The sequence below is a fragment of the Fukomys damarensis genome, unplaced genomic scaffold, assembly GCF_012274545.1.
Source record: "Fukomys damarensis isolate Sample0158 unplaced genomic scaffold, DMR_v1.0_HiC HiC_scaffold_6, whole genome shotgun sequence".
Classification (NCBI taxonomy): Eukaryota; Metazoa; Chordata; class Mammalia; order Rodentia; family Bathyergidae; genus Fukomys; species Fukomys damarensis.
Genome location: NW_022900918.1, coordinates 43,434,426 through 43,459,242, shown reverse-complemented (window position 1 = coordinate 43,459,242; position 24,817 = coordinate 43,434,426). Strand labels below are relative to the sequence as shown.

General features: G+C 52.3%; 1 protein-coding gene across 2 annotated transcripts in view; it reads left to right on the top strand.

The window, feature by feature from the left end:
• The window catches only part of Rasa3 (RAS p21 protein activator 3), a 68,670-nt gene that overhangs the window by 11,004 nt on the left and 32,849 nt on the right, over nucleotides 1-24,817 (top strand). For both annotated transcript variants that reach the window (XM_010619904.3, XM_033760985.1), the window contains exons 2-4: nucleotides 259-376; nucleotides 16,709-16,812; nucleotides 22,702-22,796. In XM_010619904.3, the coding sequence (XP_010618206.1) occupies nucleotides 259-376; nucleotides 16,709-16,812; nucleotides 22,702-22,796 (317 nt within the window). The remainder of the gene's footprint in view (nucleotides 1-258; nucleotides 377-16,708; nucleotides 16,813-22,701; nucleotides 22,797-24,817) is intronic.

Below are 24,817 nucleotides of genomic sequence, written 5' to 3'. Positions count from 1 at the left end.
TGCATGTCAGTGGGACAGGTGACCTTCCCTCAGTGTTGTGACTTGTAGCAAGAAAGCCACGACTTGCAGCGCGCTGAGCATGTGTGGTGGAAGCAGGACTTTCCAAGTAAGCCTGTTGCTTGGAAATGTGTGTGTGATCAGTGGTGCCCTGAATGCGGCAGCTCCATGTCAAAGATACAGGTCACATGCACTCTGTGGGTTGGCACAGGCACCAGCTGTCTCTGTGCTAAATTGATCTATGTCTTATTCACTTTTTAGGGGAAGCCAAAAACCTTCCCTCCTACCCCGGGCCGACCAAGATGAGGGACTGCTACTGCACTGTGAACTTGGACCAGGAGGAGGTCTTCAGGACCAAGATAGTGGAGAAGTCACTCTGGTAATGTCATCACTGCTTTGCTTGGTTTCCGCGTCTGTACAGTGGTTGTGCTGGAGTCTTTCATGGCCTCAGCAAAGAGGCAGAGATGTTCTTGGGGCTCTGCTGTGGGGGTGGCAACATCTGTGCTTCTGACCCAGGGCCAATACTTGTGGGGCTCCTGGTGTCCAGGCCCCTGAGGGCCAAGGACACTGTCACCCACCCCCATTAGTGAGGTTCCCTGGTGTCCAGAGATGAGCATGAGAGGGGCTGCAAGAGAGGAAGCATTTTGAAACATTTCTCTTAGCTGAGAGGGCCATTGGAGGAACTGCCAGCTGAGATGAGAACCTGTCTTAGTTACTTTCTCCTCAGAGACAATACACCCAAAATGCTAAGGAGGAGAGGTTTCTTTTGGCTTATGGTTTCTAGAGGTTTCAGTCCACAGTAGGGTGGCTCCAAGGCAGGGCAGCATGGCAAAGGGTCCTGGTGAGGAGAGCTGCTCATAGCATGGCAAGCAGGAAGCAGAGAGAAGGTCAAGGAAGGTGAGAAGGAGACAGATCCTTCCAGACCACACCCCAGTGACCTCCTCCTCCACCAGGCTCCACCTCCCAACATCACCTTCAGCTGTAAACTCATCGGTGTGAATGAATCCACTGATGAGTGTCACACACCCATGATCCAGGAACCTCTCCAAAGACCCATTCATAAGCCTAGAAGTCTTTGGGGGACATCTGGAGATAAGCCATAACAGAACCCCAGGAAACAGCGATCCATTTGAAGAGAGGAGTTGCCTGGGACAGCCCACCACAGCAGGTCTTAGCGTAGGTGAGCTTGCAATGCGTGCAGGACTGTGGCCTTGCCCCACCAGCTGGTGTTGAATCACGGGGGCTCTCTAGACGTGGTGGAGGTGCCTACATGGGTCTTTCTAACAGACCCAGGCTTGAGAAGTGCTGTGGAGATGTGAGGGGGTAGACTGTGGCTGCACAGGCAGGGACAGGAATGCCAGTGCTATGGGCCTCAGCATCTGGTGGCAGTGGGAAGAGAAGACAGAACCTAGATGGTCGGGGCAGTGGGCTGTGGTGAAGCTGTTCCTGGATCAGCAGCTCCACCCCAGGTCTGGAATTATGGGTTGTGTGGTTTCAGAACAGCTATTTTGATTTGAGAACACTTTTAGCAGTTGAATTATATCCTTGTATGTTGCTGCCTCTATATGGGAACAGATGCAGTGCTTGATAACTTAATTAGCTCCATTTTTAGAGGGTGTCAGGCTCCCCGAGACTTGGTATCCTCCATCTGCACCATGGCTGTGATGCTCGGGCTGATGATCAGGTTGTTTGTATTCTGTTGAGGTACACTCAGATCCTTTGGGATACCCATGTAGGAGGCTGAGAGGCTGAGGGACATCACCAGGAGTCAAGTCTGTTTTCAACAATGTCTTGTGGTTTGATGATGAAGATGATCCTGGGGTTGATAATTTTTACCTAAGAAGAAGGAAGGGAGGTGTCACTGTGCCCTCTGAGAGTTATCTGCTGGCTTTATCTGAGAAGTTTCCTCTCTGTACTTAGCAGTGTAATGCTAGAGGTGGGCCAACAGCAAACCTGAGGAGTCTCTGTGAGGCCAGGTCCTCTCCAGACCTGCAACTCTGAATTGGTGAGGAACAGGGCCCCAACTGGGAGCTTCTGGCAGTGAGGCTGATACAGGTACCTGCTGTCTCCCAAATGTCCGGAGGAGTTCAGATAGGGAGATCCCGGTTTCTGATTTGAGGCTCTAGAAATTGCTTCTGGAGCAGGAAAGGGGCTGAAAGTGGGGCGAAGACAGCAGGGCCCAGTGCTGCCCCTCAGGATGTCAGTGGCCACAGAGAGCCGTCAGTGCTATCTTGAGAAGCAACGCTCACAGGCACCCACAGCCATTCCCACTCCCTGCAGCTTTAGCGAGCTTGCTGTCGCTGCTCAGCAGCTCATTCGTCTGCTCGGCGAGGGCTCAGGCAAGAGCCTGAGTTTGTGAGGCCATGGTACTGAGGCCTCCCTGGGGGACCGTGGGCCGAGATCTGGAGCTCTGTGCTGCAGTGTGAGGACCAATGGCACACACACCCTATCCACAAAGAAGCCAGCAAGGGCAGCACTGTCTGAGCCTGATGTTTGCATGTGCAACTGAGCTTGCACTTGTGTCCTGGAGCCTCTGTCCCTGTAATATCTGGTGCAGGTCCCAAAAGATGTTCATATAGCAAGTTCCAAGAAGATGGGCTGAGAGGAGAAAGGACCCAAAGTGCAAAGAGGAGGTGTCCACCACTTGTGTCCTGGAAGGGGCACCTGGCAGCACCTGGCATTGTCAAGTGATTAAATGTCAAGTGTCTAAAGTAGCAAGAGATACAATAAAAAAACATGTGCAAGGTGCAAGGTAAAAAAAAAACAAAAACAAGAAATGACAAACCAACTTAAAAAAGAATAGAATATCTAGAAACGAACAGGATTTACATGAAAAAGTCAGTGAATGAATTTAATAGCTCAGTAGATATGGTGAATGGAAAATAGAGCGGATGCTGAGATACAGCTCAGCAAGACCAGTGGAAGGGTAGAAGGTTGGAGGCTGCAGGTTAGCAGCTCAGGGGCCTTGTGAGAGTTCCAGGAGGGACGGGTAAGAATGGAGCAGTCCCAGGATGGAGCTGGCCTGGTGTGGTTCCTACTCCTGTGTGGTCTTGGCTGGAGGGGACAGGCCACTGGCAGGGATGAATGCAGAGTGTCAGCCATAGCGGAGGTGAGAGAAGGTGCAAAGCCAGACTGCAATGGCAGCTGAGCACAGAGCACACATCTGCAGGCAGAGCTGACTGTGCAGGCTCCCAGCCAGGGGCTGTCCAGCTCCAGAATGAGCCGTAGCCCCTTGCGCTGTGTCCCGTCATCAATTTTGGGAGCTGACCTCCAATCCTTCCCAGGCAAACTGCTTCCAGGTCAGTGTTACCTTGGGACTTGGTTGTAACGTTGCTGCAGAGGGTAGAGGCACAGCGTCGTTGCCATGTCTGGAATGGGAAAAGCGGGTGGGTAAACTTGTTGTGTCTGCTCCATAGTAGCCCAAAAAGTCACGAGCACACAGCCATCTCATCTGGAACTCAGTGCAGAGCAGGATGGAAACAGAAGGGTGAGGGAGGCAGCCTTCTTTTCCCTCCTTCATTCACAGAAGCTTATCTGTTTCCCATGTCTCCCCCACATGTGGAACTGGGCTTTTGGGAGGCCTAGTGCTTGTGGGCGGCAGAGCTGATGTCTCAGGGAAGCATCTCCTTTCCTTTCCCTACTCTCAGTGTGGAGTAGAGGTCAGGAGGTTGGGGTCTGAGAACAAGCCCCACTCCACCAAGCCCCTTCACCAAGAAAGTGATGCAGGTGAGGTTTCTGCCCCCTGGAGCAGCATGAGAGTGGGCTCTTACCACCCTGCCCATGAGCCCATGCTTTCTATCCACATGCCAGGGCCTGGGGCTTGCAAAGTGGGCTGAGCTCAGGAAGCAGCTTCCAGGAGGCCACCTGCATTCACACTGGGTGACACCCGTCCCAGGTTGCATCCCAGGAGCAAAGGGAAGACTGCCATCAGGAGTCACCTTCGGGTCCAGCAGAAAGGAGCAAACTGCTGTCATGCAGCACCCAACAGCCCAAACTGGTTCCATCCGGTCACTTCAGGGACATTCCAAAGAGTCAGAGTCTTCATCTCCTCGAGGCCACATAAAGAGTGGGATACAGTTAGTCCTCAGCGATGCTTTTCTGATGTGACAATGACATCGCCCATCTCTACAGCATCCAGCCTGGCAGCCAGCTCCAGCTTGTGAGGATCAACCAAAGGGGGCTGTGAAGATGTTCCATCCCACTTTGAAGAAGGAGCTGGGCCTCTCCCCAAACTGTCTTTCCCCAGAAATGGTCAAGAATACACAGATAGCAATGTCCACTGCTGATGATTGATGGGGAGTGAATTGTGTGAGATTGTTTTGTTCTTTTGTTCATACTTATTTTCTTATGTGAAAGTGGAAGCTAAAAAATAAAATAACAAAGAAAAGCCTAGAGCCAAGTGGAGTGGAATGGGTTTGTGCTACACCCAGAATGAGCATGATCCTGAGTTTCAGACCTGCCACTCCTGCGGGACGCATCTGGAACTTCAGCTAAGCCATCCTTGGGAGTCTCGGTTTGTGTTTGGTCTCAAGAAGAACAGCAGGGCCAATGATACCAGGGTTCTTCTTGGTCATACTGAAAGGTGTGAATTGCTCAAAAATAGAAGTTTCGTTTGGCAGAAATGACAAAACAAGAAAGATATCAAGACTTCCAAAGTTTTTCTGGAGGGCTGAGGTTATTTGGGGAGAAAGGTGGTGGTTTGGTAGACTGTTTACAAAAACTCTTCTACAGTAAACCACCCAGTTGAGTTAGAAAACACTGACTTTGAAATGATTAGATGATCTGTCACACTCACTTCTAAGATTTATATTCTTTCTAACTTCCTAAGGTAAAGTTGAAGAAATATTCTGTCACAAATGGAGGCCTCTGAAAGGTCAGGACTTCCATTCTGAGGGAATATGGAATCCCTCCTTTCAGCACTGGGGTGATCCAGGCAGGGGATTCCCTCTTCTCAGCTCTAGAAAGCCTAGGGCAATTGTGGCGAACTTCTTAGACATGAGTACCAAACTGCAACGCAAAACCCACTTGTTTATCACAAAATGCTGACATGCAATTAAACCTGAGTTTTAATTTTAGAAAAAAACTACTCATACATCTTTTGTCTTAAAAGAAAAACAAATAACACATGTGCCATAGGCTTGCCACCACTGGCCTAGAGGATCCATTCTTTTCATTCTGGGTGGTCGCTCAGTGGCTTCCAGGAACCCAGCTTGCAGTCTTCTGCCAGGGCCTTGCTCCTGACTCACCCCACTAGGCTCTGTGGTCCTTGAGGGCTGGAGTACCTCACGTGCGGGAAGTGGTAGGTCCCGTGGTGGCTCTTGCTATCTTCTTTAGTGTGCTTGCTCCGTGTTGCTCCTGATGCCTGGCTGAACCTTAACCTGGCTCCACTTGAACCAGCTTTCGTCCCTGAGGTTGGGCCTTTGCACAGTATTGCTCCAGAAAGTCCCCTCCACACACACTTTTTTGTCATCATAATCTTTATGTTTTTTCTGGTGGGTCTTGTGAGGAGGATTTTTTTCTGAGAAGCTTCCTGTAAATTAGATTTTAAAAGTCTATGCTTGTTTTTTCATTGATATACTTATTACCTTTGTTTCTGGCACAAGGATGCTTGTGACATTTCTTGCTCCACATGTCCCAACTCATGCTTGCTGCAGTGCAGGGGTGGGGAGATAAGGGGCCCTGGTAGGCCGGGCAAGAGTGCTGTGTCAGTGTCCTGGCTTCCTTGGCGTTGCTTCTTCATCTCTGGATTCTGGGCAGCTGGATGCATTTAGGTGCTTCAGCGGTGATCAGTACTGAAGGGGCTGTTTCATAACTAGGAGTGGCTTATCATGTGTGTTAGTCACTGGCCTCAATGTAGGGACAAAATACCCAACACCCATGCTTAAAGAAGGAGAGGTGTATTTTTGGCTCACATTTCAGAGTTTCAGTCCTTGTACAGTCTGCCAGCTCCAGTACAGTGGAATGGTCTGGCGGAGAAAATCTGCTCCTGTTGCAGCAGCCAGGAGGCAGAGATGGAAGGAAGGAGCTCAGGGGAGACGCAGCCATCCATCGTGCTCACTGTGACCACCTCTTCCCATCAGGCCCCACCTCCTAGCATCTCATTTAGCTGTAAACTCCTTTATAGCTAACTTGTGTATTTTGTCTTAATGAGAAAAGTAACTAAGACAGTGAGCCACCGTTCACTTCTTTGCCATAAGTGTTGAGCGCCTGGAGCACACAGTGGGTCATAGTGGGCAGGGCTCATAATGTGGGGCGTTGAGGAGGGACTGGAGCTGTTTCCCTCCCGTCCTGTCTCCCCTCTCTCCCATTGTGAGGGCTGGGGCTCGGCCTTGGGGACACAGCTCCTTGCCCTAGGCTTCTAGGCTTCTAGTCTGCTCTAATGACCATGTCCTTGCTGGAGTGCGGGGCATCTCAGCCATGCAGTGAGTCCGTGGTGTCTGGAGGCTGTGCTTCTCCTGGGGTCCTTGTTCTGGTCACTTTGAGCATCATGGCTGGAACTCACCAGATCAAATCTGATCCTAAGCCTTCTCCCTGGGGCCTGAGCAGGATGTCTGTGAGGAAAGAGCAGGGGGTGAGAGGATCTGCACTGTGCTTGGAGTTCACAAGAACAGCTTCTGGCAGGGTGGACCCTCCTCAGTGCCATTCTAAAGGTAGAGAAACTGAGTCTCAGGAGGAAATTTGCCTGAGGCTGAGGGACCTGGGCCCAGACCAAGAAGCCTTGGCTCTCCCCAAACTGCTGCAGGCCCTGTCTTGATGCCCCTGGTCCTAGGGGCAGTGGCAGGGTGGTGGGCAGGCAGGGAAGCAGTCCCACAGTAGCCCTCACCCTGCTGTGCCTGGCCTGCAAAGCTACAGCTGGACCCAGCCAGACTCGCCTTTGCCTCTCATCTGCCTTTCTCACCAGGTCAGCGTTCAGCTCGAGGATTCACACCTCTGTGGGCTGGCACTTCAAATACACAACTCCACCCTGCATCTGGAGCTGCTCCAAGGAGCTCTTGGCCCCTTGGGGAGGCCCTGGAGTGTGGGGCTGCGACCATGGACACCATGGGCCTGGGGAAGGAGACCAGATCCCTGTTAGGACCACCCTGCCTCGGCCTTCGACTTCCCTCTGCCCCTGGAGCGAGGAAACTCCTGTGCCACGTTCTCCTCAGGCCTGTGGGGGTGGGTTTCTCACACCATGCTCTTCGGTTGGCTGTGGAATCCCAGGTAACAGCGCTGTCTGAGATGTGCAGCTATAAGGAGAGCTCAGGGCTGGGCCACGGAGCCCAGGGCTCCATGGTGGGTGAGGAGGGAGCCAGACTAGACCTGAGGGCCGCCCACCCCCGCCCCGTTCCACTCCTGAGTCACTGAGTGGGCATGCAGGCCACAGCCAGAGCCCCTCCCTGGGACACCTGCTGCCCAACATGGGAACCAGACTTTCACATGGAAAAAGAAACCTGCAGGAAGCCTAGCAATTCCTTCCTCCCCAGTCCTTCTCCTGGGGACATTTGAGCACAGTTTTGCTTTAATGAAATTTTAATTCAGCTGCCGGGTAATGACTTAACCACATGCACATCTCATTAACTGATCAGGGAGCCCTTGAGACAGGTTGGTGTCCCCTGGGGAGCTGTTTTCTTGCCTGCTTGGCAGCCAGCTACTGCCACATGTCCAAGCCCTGAGCACTGGCCTCAGCACAGCCTTGTCTGTGGCTTCTTAGGCACCAGGCACAAGGACAACCACGCGGGCTCCATGTGGCCTTCCAGGTTCTTTGCCAGCACCTCTCCTCTGGCCCCATCTCCCAGCTCCACTGTCCCCTGCCCCAGATGTTTGGAAGGGGATGCCAGAGCTTGCAAGGCAGGTCATGGCTGGGAACCCACTCCTATCATTTCTCATGACCAGTGCTTGTCGCTCAGCACCCAAGGGTAGAGCCAGTCCGGGTGGGGCAGTGTGGCCACCAAGCAGATGTCAGGAAGTGACTCAAGAAGTTGGTGGTTTCTCTGTGGCGTCCAAAATGGGTGAAGTGTGGACTGAGTCTTCCTGAGCTCCAGGAGTGGGAGAGGGAAGGATCCTGCCAGAGGTGTCACACAGAGGTCCACCGCTTCCTGCAAGTTTCTTTATCCTTATGAAAGTTTGATTCTGTGCAACTTCATCTGAACGTCTTTCAGCTCTTCCTTCTCAACTGAGGGAAGGAGCTCGGCACCCCAGAGCCAGGGCTGCTGGATATAGAACTTCCTCTTGCCAGCTGCAGTGCTGAAGCAGCCCAGCCTTTCTCAGCCTGCCCGCCTTTGTTCTGGAGCCCATGGGCACAAGAGGGGCCACCCTGCCAGCACTGATCTGGCTTTGATGACCCGACTGATGGCACAGCCCGGACAAAGCCGGGCTGTGATGGAGACACCCCAAGGCTAAGCTGCTAATGGGAAGGGGAGGTGCTTGGGCTGTGTGCCCCTTTGAGTTCCCCAGAAAGGAGGCTTTGTCTGCACGGTGGCTGGAGGAGGACCCGAATGGAGGAATGTCCTCATGTGGGGCCATTTCCTGTTGATGAGGGAAGGCAGGGTGGCTGCCCAGGCCGAGCCCATAGGAGTGTCATTGGCCCAGGCTGTGTGCCTGGGGGTGGCAGGGCCTGGGCCCATCTGCCTCTTCCCTGATTCTCGGCCAACAGGGAGGGAGGTTAGGTGTGAGGCACCCCACCTAGTGGTCCTGCCCAGCCGAAAGGCGTTGTCTTGTGGCCTTGTCCTGCTGGCCCCAGTTGTGGGTCCTGTGTAGGGTCAGGGCACGGGTGGTGGCCAGGCCACCTAGAGGTGCCAGGGCTGAAGCTGCTGTGGCCTAGCCTGGTGGTGAGCATGTGGTTGCTGCGGAAGCTGCCGTCAGGATGGCATGGGTGTGCTTGCCCAGAGGACAGAGCTGCCCGCAAATCTGTGGTGCTTTTAGTTTAAAAAGATACACTTATGCTGTGAATTACTGATCTGTCTCTTTAGTTATAGCACAACTTTAGAAGTCTCCAGTAGATTACTACTCTGAGCACAGAAGGGATTTTGGGCCAGGGGATTTAAGAGAAAGTGAGTTTTGCAGAGCTCATAAATGTGTGGCGAAATGCGGCCTCACCCACACTCTGAGCAGGCCACACTACACGGGTTTCGTTCCTCTTGTTTCTCTTCTTTCTATCAGGTCAGCTAAGTCCTAGCATACTGCTCAGCCCCAGTGTGGTGGGTGTGGATTGGCCCCAAAGCCTCAGAAGTGAATGCTCTTCCACTCTTCCCTCTGGTGGGAATTTGTCCTATGGGAATAGCCAGACTGTGGCAGAGACCCCTGTCAAGGGGTGTCCTTTCTTGTGTTGCTCCTAACTGTGAATTCTGGAAGGATGGGGCCATCCAGGGGTTGAATCCAGATGTGGCTGTCTGTGCCCAGGTGTGATGTAACCACCTGGTGCTTATTGGAGTGGGGCTTGTCGCCTGATGTTAAAAGAGAAACACCACCTCTATATCAGGACACGTAATACAATACCACTTTTATTTTGAAATATCTACCTACCTATATTTATTTTATAGCTATATATCTTTAAGAAAAAGCACTCTAATGTGGTTTTTCTATAAAATGGAATACTACTCAGCCATAAAGAATGAGAAATTAGAGTCGTTCATAGGAAAATGGATACATTTTGAGGATATACTCCTAAGTGAAATACATAAGTCACACATGTGTAAATACCGAATAGTTTCTCTGGTGGGAAAAACTATAATAATACTCAAGATCCTAATGGGATAATTAACAATGTGAAATAGGAAGAAAAGAGCTAAAGGTGTAGGAAAAGTGGGAAGGGTAGGGGAAGGGGAATAAGGGAAAAGAAAAAAATGTGAGAAAATGAAAAAATGGAATTAAAGTGTTTGTAAATGGGGAGGGGAGGAGGGAGTGAAGGGAGGGCAGGGACAAGGGGAAAAAATGAGAACCAAGACCTGTCATGTAAAGGCACAGGATCCCAGTGATGAATGTAACTGTACTGTGTACCTAGAATGTACCAATAAACTCAATAAAAAAAAAAAAGAAAAGAAAAGAAAAAACACTCTAGGAGTGTATATCCTAAAATATTAATTCTGGCTTCTGATTTTCTGACATCTATGAATTTTTAAATTTCAGTTTTTAAAAATAGCTTTATTAACATGTAGTAGAGAGACCATATATAATCCAGCCATGTATAATACAATTTCATGGCTTTTAATATGTTGTCAGAGCTGTGCAGCCATCAGCAGTCAATATTAGAGCCTTTCTGACTTACCAGAAGGTGCCCATGCCCAGTAACTAGTCTTATTTCTCACCAGCAGCTTCCTCCCTGTTGTGGCCACAATAACTCACCCTCTGTGTGGCTTTGCCCATCCTGGGCATTTCCTGCCAGGGAGCCATGTGGCCAGTGGCCTTCCATGCCTGGTGTCTCCAAAGCAGTGTCCTGGAGGTCTGTGCAGTAGCGTGTGTCGAAGCCTCGCCCCTCAGGTGGCAGGTTTACTGCACCTCACACACCCACTTCCCAGCTCAGATATCTGAGCAGTTTCTACTTCTAGCTATCGGGGACAACACATGTGTGCCTAGGCCTGTGCATGCAAGTTTCTGTTTTCCTCAGGTGCATGTAGGTGGGATTGCTGGTCTCCACTGCTTTCCAGAGCCATGGCACATTGATACCCACACGTGTGTTGACGTTGGAACTTCTCCACACCTTCACCTCGTCTGTCTTTCGATCACTGCCACCTAGTTTTGATTTTACAACATAAGTCTCTACTCGATAGTTTTTCATTCTTGAAAAAGTAGTTTCTCATTTTTAGTTAAAATGAAAGAAAGCATGAATAAATAAACAAATTAAAAAATAAAATGAAAGGAAACAGTCTTTCCCAAGAGTGTGTGTGTGTGTGTGTATGTGTGTGTGTGTTTAAAGCAAACTAAATTCCAATTATAAAGGTATAAAACTCAGGAAAATTCTAAGAATTTGCACATAAATCTAATTGTGGTCACCTTATCCTAAAGGAGACATGCTCACCCTGAGGTCAGCAGATGGGGACTGTGCCGTTGACTCCACAAGCAGCACCAAGGACGGTGCCTGTCCTGTCTCTGCCCCTGGTCCCCACAGGAATAGAAGCTGGTGGCTGTGCAGGGAGGAGCAGCCACGTGCCAACCTGGGATTCTGGCTCCAGGGCCACGTGGCATGATGCCCAGAGTTCAACAGGAATTGATGAAGTTACTAGAAGACCTTTGGCCCACTGCTTACCTCCTGCCACATGGAAGGCTGTCAGTCCACGCTGGGATGCATGTTCTAGAGAGTTCACAGGCTGGGAGGAGTGCACTCATACCCTCTGGCTAGGGTCTGGCTCCTACATTCACACTTTGCTCTGTCCTTCGGATGTTGCTGAGAGCAAAGGAGACACTGCCCACTGAGAAGTCAGGATTGGACCTTGATGTGTATGGTGGTGGCTCTGGGGCCAGTGGGGTCCTGCAGAGTTGCCCACAGACCTGGACACTCGCTAGTCACATGTGGGTTGAATTCTAAACATAGTTAATTTTACTCATGTTAGACTGAAATAACCACATCATGTTAGTCAGTACCTGAGCAAACTATAAAGAAAAACTTTGTTTGGGTTATGGTTCTGGAGATACAAGGCTGGCAGCCTTCCTGCCAGCCAGGCACCACGTGGAGGGACAAGGTGCACGAGTGTATACACCAGTGTCTTCGGGTCTCTGTCTCCAGCCAGGATCCGATCATGGGGTCTTCTCCCTCAGGACCCTATCTAATGATGTATTTTTTTTTGAGACAGAGCCTCCCTAATTTGCACAAGCTAATCTCAAACTCAGTGTCCTCCCATTCAGCCTCCCAAGTGGCTAGGATTACAGGATTTATTCCTTCCCACAGGCCCCCTCTGCACACCACAGTTGGACTAGATCTCCATTCCCTTATACTTTACAGTGAGGGTTAACAGAGCACTCAAGCCTCAAGGGATACTCACACCAAATCCAAACCATGGCCAGTGTGGCAGTGGCCACCCTAGTGGGAATCAGATTAGTTGGTGGACAAAAGAGAGTGGACAGAAAGTCTAGTCTGTGAGCAGATCGTCAAGTGGGTGAGCACAGAATGTCAGCAGTGAGTTCCATGCCCTAGTCATTCTGTCCTTCATACATCTGTGGAGAAAATTAAAAATGGTTTTGTAAGAGGACAGAATGAGGGTCACCTCCATGGTGCTCACCAAGACCCTGTAGGTGATGTCACCACCACTGCCTGTTTGCCTGTACAAAGCTGTGACTAAGAGCTGACCAGCTGCCTTGGAGTCTGCCCACTGCTCCCCAGGCAGGGCCGGTCCCTGCAGCCCTGACTTCTGTGCCAGACTGAACAGATGAGCCAGGAAATGCGCGATTAAGTAGTCACTCTGTACAGTCACCTCTAGCTGACTTTGTCTGTTTCCTCCCAGGTCACCAGCTCTGCCCATATTTGGATTTTAATAAACATACTCATATATGCACAGCATTTGCTTGTGAGGTTAGGGCCCTCAAAAAGGGGCTCCCTGACACCATCTGAACCCTTGTGGTCAGGGAAGCAGGCCAGGCTGTGTCTCCATGGGGTTGAGACCCTAAGAGAGGCTGCCAGGATTAGGGTAGTGGAGGGATGGATTTTAGTTCATGGCTTTATAATCAGGGGCTTCTGATTGTTCCAGGAAATGGGCAGAGAGTCCTGGAGTTCCCTGAGCTTCTTTCTGGGTGTTCTGCATTTCCCGGAGTTCCTTTGGGGCCCCTGCTTCCGCAGGTGTGGCAGAGTCACTGTGGGGTTTCCCTCCTCAGGGACCTTGCCCCTCAAGGCCGGAGTCACCGATCTGGAAAGCTGGACACACTGCTCCAACTCAAGTCCGGTCCCTCATTCCTCCTGTTGGTGTGAGCGCAGAGCCTGTAGGCAGGCCAGTGTGGCCTTCTGCCCAAGACATTCCTCGAGCCTCAGGCCTAGCGCCATCTGCCAACAGAAGCCTCTTCTAGGCTCAGTGGGCATTTTCTCTCTGCACAGCCTCCTGCCCGTCACTGTCCTGTGGGCCAGAGTCATGCATCTCGCCATGGGAAGCTGTGTTTGCCACACAGATCTTCTCAGCTCGAGAGAACTCAGCCTGACGCACAGCAGCTGCTCAAGAAGCAAATCTCATCTGCTGCTGTCCTGCCTTGTTTCTGGGAAGATCTGAAATGACCTACAAGAAGTGAAGTAGTAAAATTTAAATTTAAAAAATTATCTGGAATAAGGACAGAAAGACAGTTAACTAGGTGACTAAGTAACTGGGAAAAATAATATCAGATGGAAGATAAAATGCTTACCTACCTATTATATTTTAGCCAGATTCAGGCACTGAGATTCTGTTTCTAGTGAAGAAAATAGAAATATACTTGGTCCCAAAGTTCCCAGGAGTTCCCAAGGACCAGAGTTCTTTGTTGCACAAGTTGTGCAAGGAATTCTACCCAGGCCAGCTGACAGAGGGGCCCGGCACCCAGCCTCTCATGTGAATGCAGGAGTGAGCTTCCTGGAGTTGATTCGGGACATTCCTTGGGGAGGCTGGAACCCCCAGATACAGGGCCTGGCACGGCCTACGCAGCATACAGGAATGCAGCGCCCCTCAAGGTTCTTGCCACCAGAGGGCTGGGTGCTGTTTGGCCTTCTCTCTCTGGACTCTGCTCAGCAGTGACCCCAGGGAGGTCTTAGTAGAGGCTGCTGGCTGGACATGGGGAAGGACACACTTTGACAGAGGCTGAGGTGCCTAAAATACATAGAGTAGAACCTCATCCAGTAGAAGGGGAGATAGAAATACCATGAAAAGGAAGGTTCAGGGAAACACGGACCTCATAAAACCACTAAATGGAAAGCCACTCAGTACTTTCAACCCTAAGAGATGATGGGATTGAGGGTCCGTTTAACCTGCAGGTACAGAGTGATCTGGGATATTGTGTCCATCCCTGGCAGAGGTGGCCTTGAACAAAGGCAAGGTGACCAGAGCCTGGCCCAGGACGCCCCGAGGTCCTGGAAAGCCACACAGTTGGTCACTACTGGGGTGTGAGGACTCAGAGAGGCGCTCAGCATGCTGTAGTTCATGTCCAGCAGGGTAAACGGGGAGCTCTGGCCATCGGCAACTCAGTTCCCTATAGCCTGCAGTCTGTTCCAGGTGCTCCAGAGAGGCCCCTGGGTCAAGAGGCTGTATCCAGTCCTCTGGCCTCTGATCCATGTGGCACCTGTGGCTGTGTCAGCTGGTGCCGCCATCCTACCACCCCTTACCACACATGGTCCCTGCATCACCCATGCTTCATCCATGTATAAGATGTGCATCAGAAACACATTGTACAGATAGCAGATGTTCAGAAGACATTGCCCACACATCAGTCATGCATCAGAGAAGACAAATAGCACATATATCATGTACACATCAGGTGTGTATCAGGCATGCCTCACACAGACATCAGACACACATCATATATGTATCAGACACATTGTATACACACAAGACATGCATCATACCTCACACACAGATCACATGAGCCTCGTACATGCACCATACACACATTGTACCCAACAATCCTGCACATGAGGCTGGTACAGGTCCATGTTCTGGGGTTTGTAGTGGAATAGCATGCAGCTCTTGCTGTGCACATAACCAGCTGACACCTTAGCAGATTTTTGGTGGCTCTGTGGTGTGGCAGCTTTGTGGCAGACCTATCTCCAGAGAGGATGTATACTCATGGTGGGTGGGTTCCTGGCTTACAGTGTGGCACTGTGTGCCTGCTGCTCTGAGGAGTCCTTCATGAAGGTCCCTGGTCCCTTCCCCTTTGGTTACGAGTGTGTTGAGGCTGTGTCTGTGTCTGCAGACTCTTGCCTGGTTTGGCTCCAAAGTGTCCCCAGGGACCATGTCGTGAAGGCTCCATTCCCAGTGTGGTGCTCTGGGGAGGTGGTGGGGCCTCTTTAGGCAGTAAGGCCTGGTGTTTCACTGTGTTTCCAGGGCCTTAGACACAGAGAGAACAGTGGATTGCCAGCTGGGTACTCACACGAGGATGGCAATGCTGCGGCTGTCCCAGGTCCCCTTGGCCTGCTGCCTGCCCACAGCCAGCAGGTCAAAGCTGGCTCCAGGTAGAAAGGCTGGCCATCATAGAGCGTGCTAAAGAAGAGTGATTTCCCAGCAGTGTTTCCTAACCTAGTGCTTGCTGAGCCAGCCCACAGCCATCCTGTGTTCATGGCAAGATAAATGATGTTACCTTTCTAGACTCAAAATGTCCCAAACAGTTTCAGCATTTTCGATCTCCCTTTGAGGATTTTGTTTTCATTACAAAGAAATGTTTTTAAAGCAAACTTCACTCTGTCTATAATCCAGTTACACAAAGGAGGGAACCAGTTAAGTCCAAGAGAGAGTTGTCCGTCTGCAGGTTGGGTCTGAGGAGTGCGGTGAACCACCTGCCCCCAAGTTAACCCCTGTGAGAAGCCTAGGGTGGCAGCAGGATCATGCCCCAGATCCTCTGAGGAAGCCTCACTGTATCTCCTAGTTTAATTTGCATCCCGTGACATCTAATGATATTCGACATCTCTCATATGCCATCCATTTGTCTTCTTTGGTGATTTTTTCTGTTCAAATCCTTTTCCCTTTTTGTGATTGAATTATGTATCATCGTATTGTTGAGTTGTTAGCCTTCTTTATATATTCTGGATGGCATCCTTTGTGCTGTTATATCTAAGAATCCTCCCCTAGCTCCAGGGCACAGATGGGTTGCCATCTTCCTCTGAGCTGCTGTGAACTCACATTCCAGTGTGTGATCCCTGCGAGTGAACTTGGTGTGTGCGGCAGTGGTGGGCTGGCTGTGTTCTTTGGCATGTGGCCGCTCCACCTCCCGGCACCCTGTCCTCCTGCTTTCTCAGAATGTGACACGCTGCCTTAGTGCCTGCCTGAATAATTTACGTTTCCTCCTTGGACCTTAGCCATAAACTTGCGTGGAGTTAGACTCAAATCTGATTGCAAATGGAGTGGGTGTGTCTGCCGTGGAGTAATCGCTAGGTTTCCTGAACAGCTCCTCCGGTGCAGGATGTCATTGTGGCATTATGAACCAGCATTTCCTGGCCCCAGCCTGGGTGGGACCAGAATGATAGGGAGGTTTGTGTAGTGGCAGAGCCCGCTGGCTTTCTTTAATCAGAGCCTTGGTTTATTTTAGGTGCCTGTTTGTGGGCTGCTGCAGCTGTGGGGTGACTCACGCTGGGCTGCTGAGATGGGGCGGAGAGGGGTCAGCTCTGCAGCAGGGTCCTCTCCTCACGGGCTCAGGCGGGATTTCACACTGGATCTCTGCAAAGACAGGAGCATGGTGAACCTGGAAGGCTGTTTCCTCTCACTACCCATGTGAGTGCAGCCAAGCCACCCACACCAGTCACGAGAGCCCCACACCATCCTGGGGTCTGTACTGGACTTGGGTGTATGTTATGGAGATCATTTTGTGAGTGGCCAGGGTCCACGCTGAACTGGTGATATTCCCTGAGCTCGGGATAGGGCAAGCACTGAAGTCCATCCTGGGCCCTTGAAGGGAACGCTGCCTTCTACCAGGTCTCTGTAGTCTGCTCCCTGTCTCACCAGGGAAACCTAGGCAAGTGGCCCCAGGTCACAGGTGGGTGCCAGACAATGTGTGGTGAGGCCCCTTGGCAATGACCCTCGCAGGCAGAGTCTGTGATGTCAGTTCTAATGATGTTGCATTTTGTTTGTTTGTCCAGCCCCTTTTATGGAGAAGACTTTTACTGTGAAATTCCTCGGAGTTTTCGTCACCTGTCGTTTTACATTTTTGATAGAGATGTTTTCCGGAGGGATTCCATCATAGGTAGGTACTTAAATGAGTCTTTTCTTCATTGTTCCTACTTCTGAATAGTCTCTCATCCTGGAAGAAGTGGGACATCCTGGGAGAAGACCTGTGCTCTTATGACTTAGGAGGGAGAGTCTGGCATATTTGATGGGGAACCATTCTGGGTGGTTCTACGTGGAGCTGTTTCACTCCCAGTGGCCTGGCCTGGTATCTGTGGTCTCTTGTTTTCCTGAGTTTTGTGGACACCCGTCAACATACAGAAGCGTGTAACACCAAGATGTCACTTCAAAGTCCAGACCATGCTGGGCAGGGTCGTCCATCCAGCACTGCAAAGCCAGGGATGGTGTCCCCTGGACTGTCTCCAGGTGACTTTCAGAGGCTCTTCCCAGTGCCTCTGGGAGGACCTCTGAGAGAATGCCATGGCCCCTCCCTCTAGCTCCTCCTGCCGCCCCAACAGTGCTGAAAGGGAGGGCTGCTGAGAGGGTTGGGGCCACACAGGCCTGTACCACGTCCGCTTGGTCTCAGAGCCTCAGTTTCCTGCTGCTTCAAGGGGGCAGCAGTCCTGTCACTCTGCCAGATGTTATGTGAGGAGCCCAGGCAGCCCTATCTGTTGCCCGCTTGAGACCATTGCTGCGGACAGGGCAGTGCTGGAGTCCAGCCCTGAAAAAGACCCCCGAGAGGGCAGAAGACATCCCCGAGGCCCAGCCAGACTGCTGTGGCGGAAGTGCTACGGGTCCTCTGCAGCTTCTGAGGTCCTGCCACAGGTGACGCTGAACACAAGGAAGGAGGGAGGCAAGGGAGGGGCTCTCCTCAGCCCACAGGTCAGCCGTGGACCGGTCGGCATGAAGGGCGATAGAACTGGGGGGTGGCCAGGCCTGCACGGCGGCCTCTCCCGGCTTTCACACCTGACTTCGCATCACCCCACACCCACATCAGTTCACACCGGCCCCACATCCAATCCTATCTCACCCCTCACAGCCGAGTCCACACTCACTACTCACACCCACCTCACGCGAAGTCCTCGCGCTTGTCCCTCACACCCGCGTGACTTCACCCTCGCTCGCACACTTCATTTCCCCTCAGTGCTCCCGTTGAACCTCACCTGGCCCCTCACATCCGGAGCAGCTCCCGCTGGCTCATCGTAGTCTCCCTCACATCTGATCTCACCGTGCTCCTCACTCTCCTCACACTTAACTTCTCTCACCCCTCACACCCACACCTGCTCACACTTGCTTCTCATAGCTCTCCACGCTGGCTCCACCCCGCTCCTCACAGGCAAGCTCACACTCTTCACACCCACCTCACACTCGTTGCTCACACACCCGCACACTTCCCATCATACCTACCCTCAGCTCACTCCTCACGTGCATCTGATCTCACACTCATCCCTCACAGCCAAACTCACATTCACTCCTCACACCCACCTCACATCTGATCCCAACCTGCTCGTCACACCCAAATTCACACTCCTCGCACGGTCCTCGCCTAACCTTTCACGCCCACACCCACTTGCTCCGCGTCCCCAGCCTCAGCTCACGTTTGACCTCGTGCTCCCTCCTCACGCCCAAACTCACCCTCATCACACCAATCTCCCTTGGCCCCTCATGCCCACCCATAGTCACCTGACACTCACCCCTCCAATGTGCCTCACCTCAGCCCTCACACCATGTCTCACTCGACTTTACACTTGCTATTCCCCACGTCACACAACTTCAGCTTGCCCACTGTACCTTACAGTTGTCTCACATGTCCACCTCATACCCGCTGCTCGTACTCACTGTGCATACTGACCTCATACTCGCCCCATGCCCACTCCACAGTTGCCCTTACACCTGCCTCACGCTCACACCAACCTGGCACCTACTTCCTGTCCCTTCCCTGTCGGCACCTTATCAGGATCACCTATTTGCCTGTGTTCTGTTGTCTCTAAGTAACCTGGACAGGGAATTTGCTCACTTTGTTAATTCCTTACAATGTACTCAGCATGTGGTCTCTGTATGAAGGAACAAACAAATATGTATGTAAATCATGCACACATAGACCCATGTATGAGGCTCTCACTTAAGCCTATAAAGAAAGTGGAAAATCGACATGGAATTGAGAGGCTCTACCCATCTGTGTTGGTTTGTAAGGCTGTGTCCTTCGTTGGTTTAGGCACTCATTCTACAAATGTCTGTTCAGCACCCACCACCAGCTGGCCAAGTGGCGTGCCAGGTGCTCCACATCCTGGATAGCACTACCTTCAAAGGCTCTTTCCTCTCATGGTTTGCTCCTGATCAAAACGATCTGTCCTTATAGCCTAGTGTACACACCGCCCTTCGGCCTCCTGATCTCATAAGTGTGCCTGGCTTGAGCCTTCCTCGAGTGGCCTCAGGGTCACTGTGAGGATGCTGCAGTCAAACTGTCCCCACTGCCTAAGTTCACCTGGAGCCCAGGTCCTAATGACTGGTTGCCTGTGGGCTCAATGTGACATAGAGGCTTTTAATGTCTTATTATGCTCCCCTGACTATGCACAAGGTGTAGTGTGGAGCACAGAGAACCAGGGGAGCTGGTTCGTGTGTGCGGAGGTCTGTAAGCAGTGCCCATCATGTACACCCTGCAGCAGGGGCGGCACGACTGTCCTCCGGGGTCAGTTCCACACCTCTGCTCTGGGCAGCTGTGAACTCAGGTGCTGTTCAAGGAGCAGCCATTTCCAAAAAAGCCACTGAAGACCCTGATTATTCACTGCTAGCAAAACATTTTGAAAATGAAAACGTTGCTGGGCGTGGTGGTGCATGCCTGTCATCCCAGCACTCGAGAGGCTGAGGCAGGAGGATGGCCATGAGTTACGGTGAGTTCAGGGCCAGCCTGAAGTACATAGCGAGACCTTGTCTCAAAAACCAAACAAATGATAAAAAGGAGGGGCTGGGGATTTAGCTCAGTGGTTCCAGATGTCTTGCAAGCACAAGGTCCCAAGTTCGATCCCTGGTGCAAAAAAAAAAGGAAACCATGTAGGCCTGCAGGACACACCTGAGCTCCTGGTCAAGGTGATCTGCCAGGTGCCATCTCCTTTCCTGGTGCCCTGTTAGGAGGCCACTGTCCAGCCCCATGCTCAGTACACTAAACCATGCGCACCTGTCTTTGTCCTGTGTGGGGTCGGGTGGCTCAAGGGCAGAGGGCCATCCTCCTTTCATCCTGGTGTCCTGTGCCCCAGCCAGCAGTGGCTTCCATCAGCAAAGGACAAAACCCCAATTTTTTGGGCTGGTGTTCTCTGAGCCACTCTGCAGTATCACTTGGAGAGAGGGGGCAAGGCCCGAAAGTTCCTCAGCCCCATGAGTCCAGGCAGGCCCATCTGGCCGGTGGCCGCCATGCCAGGGAAAAGTGGGCCTGGCTTCCAATGTCCACCAGGCCCGGGCAGGTGCTTTCCTATGGTGGCAGGGTCGAGTGTGCAAGCCCTGTTAGGGTGGCCAGTTGATGTTAGTCTGCTGCTACTTCTGGTGCTGGTGTGTGTCCAGAGTTCGCATCTCCTATGGCGACTTTGCCACATGGCCTTGGTGGCCTGCTGAGGCCTGGAGCCTGGCCTTTTTCACTGCAGTTTGCTCAGTCCCCAACCAAACCACATGCTCCATCTTAGCTTAGGATTCCAGCACGTGGGCTGCAGGTGACTCTCGTCGGATTTGACGTGGCAGAATGCAGTGCTGCCTGACCAGTCTTGGCCCCATCCTCGTGTGCGTGGCTGCCCCAGTCTGGGTTGTCCAGTGGTCTCCGCTAGTGTGCAGATGTGGCTGCACCCCAGATCCCAGCTCTCCACAGCCAGGTGCTCTCTGAGGATGTGGGGAGCTCTCAGGTTCCAGGACGCCCGGGGGCCCAGGGAAGGGGTCCGCATTTTGCAGGAGTCCTTAGGGAAAGGGAGTCCTGACACGGATACAGACTCCATCCCTGGGGACTGCAGGACCAGTGTCTGGCATGGGTGACCAACAGGTGCCCTGAGAGTCACCCCTCAACCACCACTGTGAGGACTGATGTCCGCCTGGGCCATGCCACGTGCATCTGCGTCCATTGAGGTGTGCAGAGGATGAGCCGGGTGAGAGTGGTGTCACACCATGGGCTGTGTGTGTTTGGTGGCATTCTGGAAGCAGGAAGTGAAGAGCTGTAGGAGAAGCTGCTAAGAAAGTGAGGGAAGGCTGACGTGAAGATATGAGGCTGCCAAAACTCCACAGGAATAGGTCAGGTGTGTCCTAAAATGTGGAGTCTTTAAAAATAAAGCTCTGGCCTGCTCACCAGCATGTGGGTTCACAATGCCTCAGGTAATAAGCACGCTAGTTCTCCAGGCCTGGGTGCCCCTGTATTTCATACTGTCTGATGGAGAAGCTGAAAAGCGAGAGGAGATGCCTCGTGGACTCATTCTGAACATGGCCCATGGTCCAGGGCTGTGGGGCCCAGGCCAGGTCCTATACTAGAGCTGTGGTCTTGGGCTGTTTGTCCTCCAGTCACCGTCCCCACATCTAACAGCATGGGTAGCAGTGCTGGTCTGGTTTGGATTCTGTCGCAAAGGTTGGTGTGGCTCAGTTTGTGAGCTGACACCTGACAAGAGCCTGGCTGCGCACCTCAATGTGTCAGGGAGGCATGAGGCAGCCTTGTGGAGAGGGGTGAGCGCAGGGGGTGGGAGCACAGGTCCACTCCCCCAAAGCAGCCCACTGTGAGACCTTCAGACAGGCTGGACGCAGGTGACGGGCGACCCCAAGCCAGGAATGAGGCCACAAGACTGCTTTTGGCAGTTTTTAATCTTTTTGAATATTTCGAATTTTGTTCTGTGTTTCCCTATTGCTGATCTAAAAATTAAATGGAGTATTTCTAGAAAGAGACAGTATGGATGAGAGCTCCACATGATGGCACCTGGGGCCAGCATGGCCCTTGAGAATGAGAAGCAAGACTGTTCTTGGAATCTTAGACTGCAGAAGTGACCGATCTTCCAGCTGGACTTCAAGAGGAGCCTGCAGATGCCATTATCATTTTTCACAGAGTTAGGCCTCCCAGCTGAGTCTTGAGAAACTTTGGCCTTATTCCCGTGAGACTCGAAAATCAAAAATCATAACCCACTTCAGGCAAAGGTTGGAGTTTTACAAGAGCCCACAGCAGCTCTCAGGAGGGGGAGCACCTTCTCAGCAGGCTGCAGAGTGGCTAGGATGTGGGACCAGCAGTGGAGAGATCAAAGGCATGGACTAGTGTCAGGATGTGGACAAGTTGTGTGCTCCTGACTACTGCATGGAGGGATAACCTCTGGCTGTGATGGGCTGTCCTGTCCTGCCAGGTGTCACCCAGCTGTGACAGGCTGTCCTAACAGGATCCCCTGGCCGTGAGCTGTCCGACAGTGAGACCCACATTTGTGGTAGGAAGTCAGATCACCCAAGCTGCACTTTATAACCACTGTTGCTATGAATGACCCGAAGCCAACAGAAGCCATCACACATGCTGTGTGTGTGTACATGCATGTGTCTAGATACACACGTGTTCCACAACATAGCTTCGTTCAACCAACACACTCCCACTGACAACCTCACACACCTGCAAAGTGGGTTCTGCTTCCAGCTCTATCTGGAGAGGAGGACACAGAGGCAGGCAGGTTCCATGACCACCATCCCTTCCCTGGTCCTGGCAGGCCCTCTCTGTCTGAAGATGAGGCTCAGCCCATCTTCAGTGCCTGATGCAGCTTCCTCAGGTGACACAAAGGGCAGGAAGTTGCTCACTGTACAGGCAGGCGGTGCCTCCGTGTCAGCATGTTCTCAGAGATCACAGAGCGAGGGCCAGAGGCACCTGACTTGCGGGGAAGGGCTGTGGCCTTGCCTTGTGACCCTGTGGGTCTGGCAGCTGGAAGGGTGATGTCCCCATGTGTTCATTGTCCTCTGAGTCTGTTCTGTGTGTTTTCAGGGAAGGTGGCCATACGGAAGGAGGATCTGCAGAAGTACCACAACAGGGACACTTGGTTCCAGCTGCAGCATGTGGACGCCGACTCAGAAGTACAGGTAAGGCTGGGTGGACCAGGCCCAGGGTGAGGACAGAGCCCAGGCTCTGGGCCTTGCAAGCGGAATGGCTGCCAAATGTGCACTCAGGGAGTTGTGCTGAGATTCTAGATGAATGCTTCTTAATTTTTTCTTCCTTTGTTATCACTGCACTTTTTAGGCAGAAGACACAACTTTAATTACACATAAAATGGGGTGGGCAGAAACTTGGAGAAGGCAAAGAGTAGACCTGGTGATGTGTAGCTGTGTGGAGTGCTGGAGCAGGGCCCCAGCTCCGGAATCCTGTCCCTAGGTCCCCATCCTCCTTGGGCTCCCTGGATTGAGTGCTCTAGCGCCCAAGACACTGCAGGGCATTGTGGGACTGGGTACCAGCCCCTGGGGAAGCTGCTTCAGGAGCACACATGTCCACTGGGTGCCCTTGGGCTGCCTGCAAGGGAGTGTATTGGGGCCCCCACAGGGCACACACCATTCCCACCCCTGTGGGCCACCCTGAGCTCTGACCCGGGACAGGAAGCAGCTGCAGAGGCCACGCCCAGTGGAGCAGCCAACGCTACACACACTGGCATTCACATCGCAGGTGCCTCGCTGTCAACACAGTGTGTGGCGGGAGCCATCCCCAGCTGCCCCAGCTCAGGTCTGGCATCCAGGCTGCTGTGGCTGGGCTGTACTCTGTGCACCATCTCCTCCTTGGTGAAGTGGAAGGGCCGATGTGTGTGCAGCTCAACAGTGCATTGGATGTAACTCTATACTTGGTAGATGGTATCACACACAGATCCCCAAAATGCGTTGCTGTGAGGACTTGTCCGAGACATCAGTGATAGCAGTTCCGTGCTCCACATCCCTGCGGAGGCCTGCCTGCCTCCATCCTTAGTATGCTCCTGCTTAGCCAGCTTCCCCAGGTGAAAGGTGGGGCTCAAGATCACTGCTGACATCCTAGCCTGCTCAGACCCCCTGGCCCTGGGTTCTGTCCTTGGAGTTGGCTGAGCCCATCCAGGACACAGAGAAGCCCAGGCAGAACCAAGGACTGAGCTGATCCAGCCTGGGTGCCTGCCCATCACCAGACACGTGGGATCATTTCGTGGTTGAACTGTGAACTCTGTCTCCCAAGAAAACATGGGCCCATGGCCCACATGCCGTGGCTTCCAGGGTGCTGTAACGAATGGAGGACCAGCTGCACCCAGGTGGGAGTGCAAAGCTTACGATGATGCTAGTGCCGGTGGCCACCCTGCCTGTGCCCAGCTCAAGGCTGAGGACCATAGAGTTCAGCTAAGCAGGGCTTCAGAGTGCAGTACCCTCTTCTCAGCCTCAGCCACACCTGCAGCCCAGGCGTCAAGATGAGACCCATTCTGTGCACAGCCTCAGATGTTACTTGGGAGTATGGCTAGGTGGTGTTTCCCAGATTTGCTTGGCTGTATTGCCATGTGTGGGTTTTCCTGTTTAATTTTGAAATGGTCACAGCCCTGTGGGACATTAGACAGGGAACTGTGATGAGCAAGTTTGTGTGTTTTTAGAAGATGAGATGCTGAGGGCCTGTCCCCAGGCCTCCGTCTCAGTGACTGTGAGCTCACTATCCATAGACTTTGTTCTGATTGCACCACTTTGCATGTGTGTATGTTCTGTGCAAGTTTTTCCAATTCCTTTACTATGGTGAAATATATTGTCAAATCCCCTGTTTAACCCCTTCCAAGTCTGGTTGTACAGCATGAGAACATTCGCACAGCTGTGCAGCTGTTATCACCATCCCTCTCCATACCCGGCCGCCTTCCCACACTGGAGGTTGGCGCCCAGCACCCACTGCTCTCCCAGTGGACATGGGTGCTCTGGAGTCTGCAGGAGTGACCTGCAGCAGTGCTTGCCATGAGAACTGGTGTCCGTCCACTCACCAGGCTCTGGCCTAGGTTGGGATTCCCTTCCCTCCTGGACCAATAATGTTCCATGTGTGGACCGAGCAGTTTTCATATTTGCTCACCGTGAGTCATGTCCACTGTCTGGCTGTTGGACACCATGGGCAGCTTCAACCTGTG